The 10311-nt window shown below is 44.5% G+C and overlaps 2 protein-coding genes across 2 annotated transcripts; both read left to right on the top strand.

Moving 5' to 3' along the window:
- Nucleotides 1-5218: 5218 nt before the first annotated feature.
- On the top strand, nt 5219-6373 carry LOC135519480 (histidine-rich glycoprotein-like). The gene has a single exon (XM_064944712.1). It carries the CDS (start codon nt 5219-5221, stop codon nt 6371-6373), a length of 1155 nt encoding a protein of 384 aa, XP_064800784.1.
- Nucleotides 6374-6472: 99 nt separating this feature from the next.
- Nucleotides 6473-8978, top strand: LOC135519479 (spermatogenesis-associated protein 31H1-like). Its single transcript, XM_064944711.1, has 2 exons — nt 6473-7562; nt 7648-8978. The coding sequence occupies exons 1-2, from the start codon at nt 6473-6475 to the stop codon at nt 8976-8978; spliced, it is 2421 nt and encodes an 806-aa protein (XP_064800783.1).
- Nucleotides 8979-10311: the final 1333 nt, after the last annotated feature.

The raw sequence follows: 10311 nt of genomic DNA, 5'->3' as shown, positions 1-10311 counted from the left end.
AACCATTTCAATAGTGCTGGAGTACAGAGCCAAAACCATTTCAACAATGCTGGAAAAGCCAAAACCATTTCAATAGTGCTGGAGTACAGAGCCAAAACCATTTCAATAGTGCTGTAGTACAGAGCCAAAACCATTTCAATAGTGCTGTAGTACAGAGCCAAAACCATTTCAATAGTGCTGGAGTACAGAGCCAAAACAATTTCAATAGTGCTGGAGTACAGAGCCAAAACCATTTCAATAGTGCTGGAGTACAGAGCCAAAACCATTTCAACAGTGCTGGAGTACAGAGCCAAAACCATTTCAACAGTGCTGGAGTACAGAGCCAAAACCATTTCAACAGTGCTGGAGTACAGAGACAAAACCATTTCAACAGTGCTGGAGTACAGAGACAAAACCATTTCAACAGTGCTGGAGTACAGAGCAAAACCATTTCAACAGTGCTGGAGTATTTCAACAGTGCTGGAGTACAGAACAAAACCATTTCAATAGTGCTGGAGTACAGAGACAAAACCATTTCAATAGTGCTGGAGTACAGAGACAAAACCATTTCAACAGTGCTGGAGTACAGAGACAAAACCATTTCAATAGTGCTGGAGTACAGAGACAAAACCATTTCAATAGTGCTGGAGTACAGAGACAAAACCATTTCAATAGTGCTGGAGAGCCAAAACCATTTCAATAGTGCTGGAGTACAGAGACAAAACCATTTCAATAGTGCTGGAGTACAGAGACAAAAACCATTTCAATAGTGCTGGAGTACAGAGACAAAACCATTTCAATAGTGCTGGAGTCACGTAGAGTAGGCCAGAAGGCTAAACTGGATAACCTAACCTCTATCAAAATAAAAAGATGGGGGAACCGCAAAAGTTCTTCTGTGCAAAGGTGTTTATTTACAAGTGATTCCGGAATAAAAAAAACAGTACTGCCATCAACGTCTACCTTATGGGACAGCTTAAAAACAATGCTGTCCCATCCACAGCTCAATCCAAACTGACTCTTCATGACTGAAAGAGAGGCTCCTTTTGTAGGGCTAGCCCCTCCCCTCAGAACAATTAACCCTAATTAATTAATCAATTAACAATACAAACCTACAATTTCCATGAACTAAACATACTAAAGGATATACATTGCAACACGGTTTTAAACAATATCACAACATAACATTTACAACATTACATCGCTACTGACAATATCTTTCAATATGCCCATATGCATTAATGAGCCATTTGGGACAGGCACTATAAAGCCAACTCAATTCCCTTAGCTCGGGTCCTTTTCCAGCATACCCGGAAGCTACGGAAATGGAGAGAGAGGAACAGAACAAACAAACAATGCGCTCATCCACAACATTGATAAGTATAATAATTATTGTATCTCTCAAATATGAACATTGACAAGTGTGAAATGCATGCACCAAGACAGAAGTTAATTTGTGTGTCGACCCACATTGTTAACTTATCTTATAATGGCGCAGGGAGGAGTGATGAATATGTATGTGCGTTAAAGAACCAAATGCTGCCCGCGGCCAGTGACGGACTTCTACGTCACAGCTGGAGTACAGAGACAAAACCATTTCAACAGTGCTGGAGTACAGAGACAAAACCATTTCAATAGTGCTGGAGTACAGAGACAAAACAATTTCAATAGTGCTGGAGTACAGAGACAAAACCATTTCAACAGTGCTGGAGTACAGAGACAAAACCATTTCAACAGTGCTGGAGTACAGAGACAAAACCATTTCAACAGTGCTGGAGTACAGAGACAAAACAATTTCAATAGTGCTGGAGTACAGAGACAAAACCATTTCAATAGTGCTGGAGTACAGAGACAAAACAATTTCAATAGTGCTGGAGTACAGAGACAAAACCATTTCAACAGTGCTGGAGTACAGAGACAAAACAATTTCAATAGTGCTGGAGTACAGAGACAAAACCATTTCAAAAATGTGTCACTGTCAAAATACTTTTGGACCTCACTGTAGGTCACACACACACATACACACACACACACACACACACACACACACACACACACACACACACACACACACACACACACACACACACACACACACACACACACACACACACACACACACACACACACACACACACAAAAGCTTCTTATGGGAGATAGCTTTTGGTTGGAAGAACATTTCTGCTCCAAGGTAAGACCAAAGGTGACTAAGAATTAGTAATCGTATTGGACAAGAGAGAGATTGGAGAGAGGGAGAGCGAAAGCGTGAGACGGAGATAAGGTCTGATCAACTTTAAGAGCATTAAATCTCCTGCTGCCGACCATCATGTTTGGGAGATTACTATAGATTATAGAGGCAATGTGACCCTGGACACACACAAAACACACACACCTTCAATGATAATTCTGTAGAGTTTGTGTCTCTGTCATCTTCCGACTGTTTGTCAGGGGTGGTTATAGAGGAATAGAGCCAGAGATGACAGAGAAGTCACAGACATGACATCAATCAAGAAAGAGAGAGAAAAAGATTGAAAGGTTTAAAATATTAAAAAGGACACAATTAAAGAGAGAAAGACAAGAAGTGATGTAGGGAGAGAAAGGACATTGTCATAAAAAAAAGAAGAGGAAAAGGTGGTAAACGAATTGCTAGATGGTTTTGCTCACAACGTCATGAAAACGATGCACACGCTTCAATGGGGCAGAAGTCCGTGTGTAGTGATTCTGGATGGCCACATAGCTAGCAACAAATGACAAATAGCTTCCATGTGGGGAATCGTAGGTGGCTCATTTCAGCTAGTTGTATCTTGTTCTTGATATCATGTCTTGTTTTGAGGTGTCTTGACTGATGTCACGTTTATGTTAATATGGCAAAAGAATTGCCAGCTAGCTAATCAACAAATGTAATGATGAGAGAAGTGGTCATTGTGCAAATGTATTTATGCCAACAATCTAAGCCAACCCTGTCTGTTTTGCCTCATAGTTGCATAAGTGTTGGATTTGTTGTTAAACAACCAACCCGTCTATAAGGGCAGTGAGGTGTCAGATGAGAGGTACTAGTCTCTCAGGTGAGTCAGTCTGGACAGGAACTCTCATTGATACGATATAGTGAAGTGATTAGATGTGTCAGAGGAGGAGAGAGGACTGGGACACAGCACACATACCAACCAGTGGCTGAAGATATGAGAGTGTGTGTGCCTGTAAAGCAAGCTATACGTCTTTGACTTGTTGCTGAATAAAATCAGTGTGTGGTGACATAGTGGACACAGAATGTACTTTTTGGTACATACGTTTTCATGTACCAAATAAACATCTGAAGCTCAATGTGTTTCCATTACACTTTAAACTCTACCAATAGTTTTGTCACAAAAACTGCTGCGTTAAATAGCAAATGTGCCCACTGGTCTTGGCATGTGGGCTCTAGCTAATAGCTTGCAGATAGGGCCTACAGTGTGGGTAGGCTGTACGGGTAAGCTAGTCTACATGATGCGAGTATTATGGATAAAAGCAAGAATATTTGTATTTGTCAACTGGCAGTAAAGCATTGATCATCATATCACCAGAATAAGGACCACACAACATGGCGTCACGTGACTCCAAGTTCACTTCGATAGGATGGTTATTATATCAATATCTACACATAAAGACATTCCCACCGCCATTTCACACATTATACATTTTCACAAAAAAGATCCCACCATGTTGAACAAACAAATTATCTGTCTGCATTTATAAAATTGTACTGAAACATCATATTGCCAATACAGCGGTCATGATTTTGTATACAGTACTGTATGAGTTTACTCGCATAAAATCTGTAGATGGAAATGTGGTTAGTGTGACAAAAATATTTTGGTTCTATATTTGGTTCTAGCATTCATCGTGGGGTCATTTGGGAAATGCTCGGGAGTTAAGAGGAAGGATTTTAGTTAGGTCCTTTTGGCGTTTCACAGACTCTGGATCTGGGATCGACTTCTGAGTCCATTGGAGAGGATCAGCTTGAGCAAAGTGATGTGTAAAATCGCTGATCTACAAATAGTAGTCCCTGCCAAATAATAGGCTTTGTGTGATTAAGATTTGCAGAGCTACGCTTCTCATGGCTTAGGCGATCCCCCACACCAAACACACACGTGCAACCAGACATTCATTGATTGGAGAGAGCTTGTGTTAATTAACCCATCAGAGCCTAAGCCCTGTCTAAGTGGGTGGAGGCAGCGGCGGGTTTCTACTAAGCTATATGGAATTGTTTTAAGAAGGTATTTTTTCTAAGAGTGTAGTGATGACATACAGGAAGGAAGGGAGTAATACAATAGGGCTATGACTACTACTGTCTACAGGTCAGGCTAAGTCAGAGACGGACAGTGATGGACACTGTGCAGTCATGAATGATGTTGGGATGGTCAGCACAGCACAAGTCCTCCATCAGCAACATTTGTTGTTTAGCTTGTTCTCTTACTGCCTAGCTCCTTCCCTCCACCCATCCCTCTTTTCATGTGGGGGGGGGGGGGGTTCTACTAAGATATATGGAATTGTTTTAAGTATGTCATACCAAGGATCATTTAGCTATTTGATTAAGATTTTTTAAAACCCATTGAAGTAAAAAAAAATATTTTTTATAAATAATTACTTTTGGCCTTACTGTTATTAGCCCATATAAATGCATTGAATAAAATAACATGTACATGTTTGTGAGAGTCTCACCTTTGCACAGAGGGGAGATAGTGTGTAGCCCAGAGTTTCTAGCCCAAACCGTTCGAACGCTACAGATGTTTGATGAGAAGACCGATGCTCAGAATGTCTCATGGTCTGACAAACAACGCTCTAGCTCTTTCACCGCAGATACGGCAGTGCGACATAAACTGACATGGTGGATTGAGACGCATCCAATGCAAAAAAAACACGATATCGCTAGCTTAAACTGAGATTTTTAATGGGGATTTCTTTATTATGCTAATTTGATTTCCACGAGGGTGGGGAAATTGACGCTAGGAGGTTAAAGAACCTTTCCTAGGATGTTCTCCCTGCAGCATACCTAGTGGATCATGCTGGAATACTGGTAAACACGCAGTGCCTCAAAAAGTGACACAAAACTCCTGGCCGTACACTCTTAGAGAACCCTTTTTGGTTCCAAGTAGAAACCTTTTGGGTTCTACCTGGAACCAAAAAGGGTTATTCAAAGGCTTATACTATAGGGACAGCAGAGGAACACTGGAGACACAAGACTGGAGGCCTATTGTTTAGTGAGATGCTATCTGATGTTATCAACTACAGTCCTACAGAACACATACACTGTCTAGGTCATGAGTACCACTACAGCAGCCCTACAGAACACATCCACTGTCTAGGTCATGAGTACCACTACAGCAGTCCTACAGAACGCATCCACTGTCTAGGTCATGAGTACCACTACAGCAGCCCTACAGAACACATCCACTGTCTAGGTCATGAGTACCACTACAGCAGCCCTACAGAACGCATCCACTGTCTAGGTCATGAGTACCACTACAGCAGCACTACAGAACACATCCACTGTCTAGGTCATGAGTACCACTACAGCAGCCCTACAGAACACATCCACTGTCTAGGTCATGAGTACCACTACAGCAGTCCTACAGAACGCATCCACTGTCTAGGTCATGAGTACCACTACAGCAGCCCTACAGAACGCATCCACTGTCTAGGTCATGAGTACCACTACAGCAGCCCTACAGAACACATCCACTGTCTAGGTCATGAGTACCACTACAGCAGCCCTACAGAACACATCCACTGTCTAGGTCATGAGTACCACTACAGCAGCCCTACAGAACACATCCACTGTCTAGGTCATGAGTACCACTACAGCAGCCCTACAGAACGCATCCACTGTCTAGGTCATGAGTACCACTACAGCAGCCCCACAGAACACATCCACTGTCTAGGTCATGAGTACCACTACAGCAGTCCTACAGAACGCATCCACTGTCTAGGTCATGAGTACCACTACAGCAGCCCTACAGAACGCATCCACTGTCTAGGTCATGAGTACCACTACAGCAGCCCTACAGAACGCATCCACTGTCTAGGTCATGAGTACCACTACAGCAGTCCTACAGAACGCATCCACTGTCTAGGTCATGAGTACCACTACAGCAGCCCTACAGAACGCATCCACTGTCTAGGTCATGAGTACCACTACAGCAGTCCTACAGAACGCATCCACTGTCTAGGTCATGAGTACCACTACAGCAGCCTTACAGAACACATACACTGTCTAGGTCATGAGTACCACTACAGCAGCCCTACAGAACACATCCACTGTCTAGGTCATGAGTACCACTACAGCAGCCCTACAGAACGCATCCACTGTCAGGTCATGAGTACCACTACAGCAGTCCTACAGAACGCATCCACTGTCTAGGTCATGAGTACCGGGGCAGCAGCCCATACAGAACGCATCCACTGTCTGGTCATGAGTACCACTACAGCAGCCCTACAGAACGCATCCACTGTCTAGGTCATGAGTACCACTACAGAACACATCCACTGTCTAGGTTATGAGTACCACTACAGCATCCCTATAGAACGCATCCACTGTCTAGGTCATGAGTACCACTACAGCAGCCCTACAGAACACATCCACTGTCTAGGTCATGAGTACCACTACAGCAGCCCTACAGAACGCATCCACTGTCTAGGTCATGAGTACCACTACAGCAGTCCTACAGAACGCATCCACTGTCTAGGTCATGAGTACCACTACAGCAGCCCTACAGAACACATCCACTGTCTAGGTCATGAGTACCACTACAGCAGCCCTACAGAACGCATCCACTGTCTAGGTCATGAGTACCACTACAGCAGTCCTACAGAACGCATCCACTGTCTAGGTCATGAGTACCACTACAGCAGCCCTACAGAACGCATCCACTGTCTAGGTCATGAGTACCACTACAGCAGTCCTACAGAACGCATCCACTGTCTAGTTCATGAGTACCACTACAGCAGCCCTACAGAACACATCCACTGTCTAGGTCATGAGTACCACTACAGCAGCCCTACAGAACACATACACTGTCTAGGTCATGAGTACCACTACAGCAGCCCTACAGAACACATCCACTGTCTAGGTCATGAGTACCACTACAGCAGCCCTACAGAACGCATCCACTGTCTAGGTCATGAGTACCACTACAGCAGCCTTACTGAACACATACACTGTCTAGGTCATGAGTACCACTACAGCAGTCCTACAGAACGCATCCACTGTCTAGGTCATGAGTACCACTACAGCAGCCCTACAGAACGCATCCACTGTCTAGGTCATGAGTACCACTACAGCAGTCCTACAGAACGCATCCAATGTCTAGGTCATGAGTACCACTACAGCAGCCTTACAGAACACATACACTGTCTAGGTCATGAGTACCACTACAGCAGCCCTACAGAACACATCCACTGTCTAGGTCATGAGTACCACTACAGCAGCCCTACAGAACGCATCCACTGTCTAGGTCATAAGTACCACTACAGCAGTCCTACAGAACGCATCCACTGTCTAGGTCATGAGTACCACTACAGCAGCCCTACAGAACGCATCCACTGTCTAGGTCATGAGTACCACTACAGCAGCCCTACAGAACGCATCCACTGTCTAGGTCATGAGTACCACTACAGAACACATCCACTGTCTAGGTTATGAGTACCACTACAGCATCCCTATAGAACGCATCCACTGTCTAGGTCATGAGTACCACTACAGCAGCCCTACAGAACGCATCCACTGTCTAGGTCATGAGTACCACTACAGCAGCCCTACAGAACGCATCCACTGTCTAGGTCATGAGTACCACTACAACAGCCCTACAGAACACATCCACTGTCTAGATCATGAGTACCACTACAGCAGCCCTACAGAACGCATCCACTGTCTAGGTCATGAGTACCACTACAGCAGCCCTACAGAACACATCCACTGTCTAGGTCATGAGTACCACTACAGCAGCCATACAGAACGCATCCACTGTCTAGGTCATGAGTACCACTACAGCAGCCCTACAGAACATATACACTGTCTAGGTCATGACTACCACTACAGCAGCCCTACAGAACGCATCCACTGTCTAGGTCATGAGTACCAGTACAGCAGCCCTACAGACCACATCCACTGTCTAGGTCATGAGTACCACTACAGCAGCCCTACAGAACGCATCCACTGTCTAGGTCATGAGTACCACTACAGCAGCCCTACAGAACGCATTCACTGTCTAGGTCATGAGTACCACTACAGCAGCCCTACAGAACGCATCCACTGTCTAGGTCATGAGTACCACTACAGCAGCCTTACAGAACACATCCACTGTCTAGGTCATGAGTACCACTACAGCATCCCTACAGAACGCATCCACTGTCTAGGTCATGAGTACCACTACAGCAGCCCTACAGAACGCATCCACTGTCTAGGTCATGAGTACCACTACAACAGCCCTACAGAACACATCCACTGTCTAGATCATGAGTACCACTACAGCAGCCCTACAGAACGCATCCACTGTCTAGGTCATGAGTACCACTACAGCAGCCCTACAGAACACATCCACTGTCTAGGTCATGAGTACCACTACAGCAGTCCTACAGAACGCATCCACTGTCTAGGTCATGAGTACCACTACAGCAGCCCTACAGAACACATCCACTGTCTAGGTCATGAGTACCACTACAGCAGCCCTACAGAACACATCCACTGTCTAGGTCATGAGTACCACTACAGCAGCCCTACAGAACACATCCCCTGTCTAGGTCATGAGTACCACTACAGCAGCCCTACAGAACACATCCACTGTCTAGGTCATGAGTACCACTACAGCAGTCCTACAGAACACATCCACTGTCTAGGTCATGAGTACCACTACAGCAGCCCTACAGAACACATCCACTGTCTAGGTCATGAGTACCACTACAGCAGCAATACTCAACAAGCAGATGCAGCTGCTTTCATCTATTCAGTCCAATTCAATAACTCATGAAGGAGAGTGAGCGAGGGCAGAAGTGCTGAGGGGATAACTGATTGGAATGAAACACGGCCCATTGGAGATTCAGTTAGGTGGTCTCACTCCCTCTGCAGTGAGGTCATTACGTGATCATAATAAACCCGGGCTGACGCACTTCCACTGGGCTCATTAACATTCCCTGCGTTCCTCACCCTATTCCCATGCCCTGCCTGGACCCAGGAGGCACCTCAGAGGTTTAGTAGGCTTACACTCCGTAGACGTCCTGACACCAGAACACTGAACATTGAGTCCTTTATTCTGACAGAGAGCCCATTACAGATCTAAATCTAATTATTGCAGATGTAGAATTGCAAGTTGTGCAAAGCTTTTAGAATATATTGCATTAGGCTAACCTATTGGGACAATATAACTTTCGCAACATAAATGGATGAGTAAAGAAATACAGTACCTTCATTCAGTGGAGCAACTGGACATACATACACACACACATCCAATTACCGCTAGGTCTTTGCATGATCTTAATCTTCACTTGGGATAATGTAATACAGTACAAGGGCGCCATCTATAAACCAAAAAGCTTACAGCAACCCTGGGTGGTATGGCTGCATAAACAATGGAGCACAGCAGTTCAGTACACATTTGATGTGACTCATAGGCACCGCACCGCACAGCTCTTATTCCTACTCCATTATTCAATCGATTTCATAGTCAACAGTTCTGATATGTTGTTCGGACTGCAAGGATAGAACATACCTAAAACAAAACCTGTTCATTTAAGAGATCGGCACCAACATTGGCAAAACACTGGCAACATGACAAAATCATTAGCTTTGAACAGATCAAGGGAACTAGAAAGGCATGTATTGAATGCACATATCTGTTAACATAATAAATAATATGCAGTTGGTCTGATAATGTGAGAACTACTCTTTAGAGCTACCTCTACTGGTCAAATTGAGAAAAGTTTACAGCACAGTATTCCCATCCAAGTACTAACCTGGCCGACTACTTAGTTTCGGAGATATGTACACCTCTAGGAAGAAGAAACTCAACACCCTGCTACAACTCAACTCCCCGTGGAGTGAAAGAGGTATGGGACTGTAGGTGCGAGTAAGGATGACAAAGGCAAAGAATTGACCATTTACTGCAAATTTATTGCTTCCTTCACACAGTACATTTTGGGAAAAGGGGCTGAACGGAACCAAAGAAAAGAAAGTAAATGTCAAAGCCTCCCTCTCCTACCTTACCTGCCTACCCACTACTTACCTAACCTACCCTACCTTACCTTGTACTTACCTAACCTACCCTCTCCTACCTTACCTGCCTACCCACTACTTACCTAACCTAC

The sequence above is a fragment of the Oncorhynchus masou genome, chromosome 29 (genome assembly GCF_036934945.1).
Source record: "Oncorhynchus masou masou isolate Uvic2021 chromosome 29, UVic_Omas_1.1, whole genome shotgun sequence".
Classification (NCBI taxonomy): Eukaryota; Metazoa; Chordata; class Actinopteri; order Salmoniformes; family Salmonidae; genus Oncorhynchus; species Oncorhynchus masou.
This window is presented reverse-complemented; position numbering and strand designations above follow the sequence as displayed.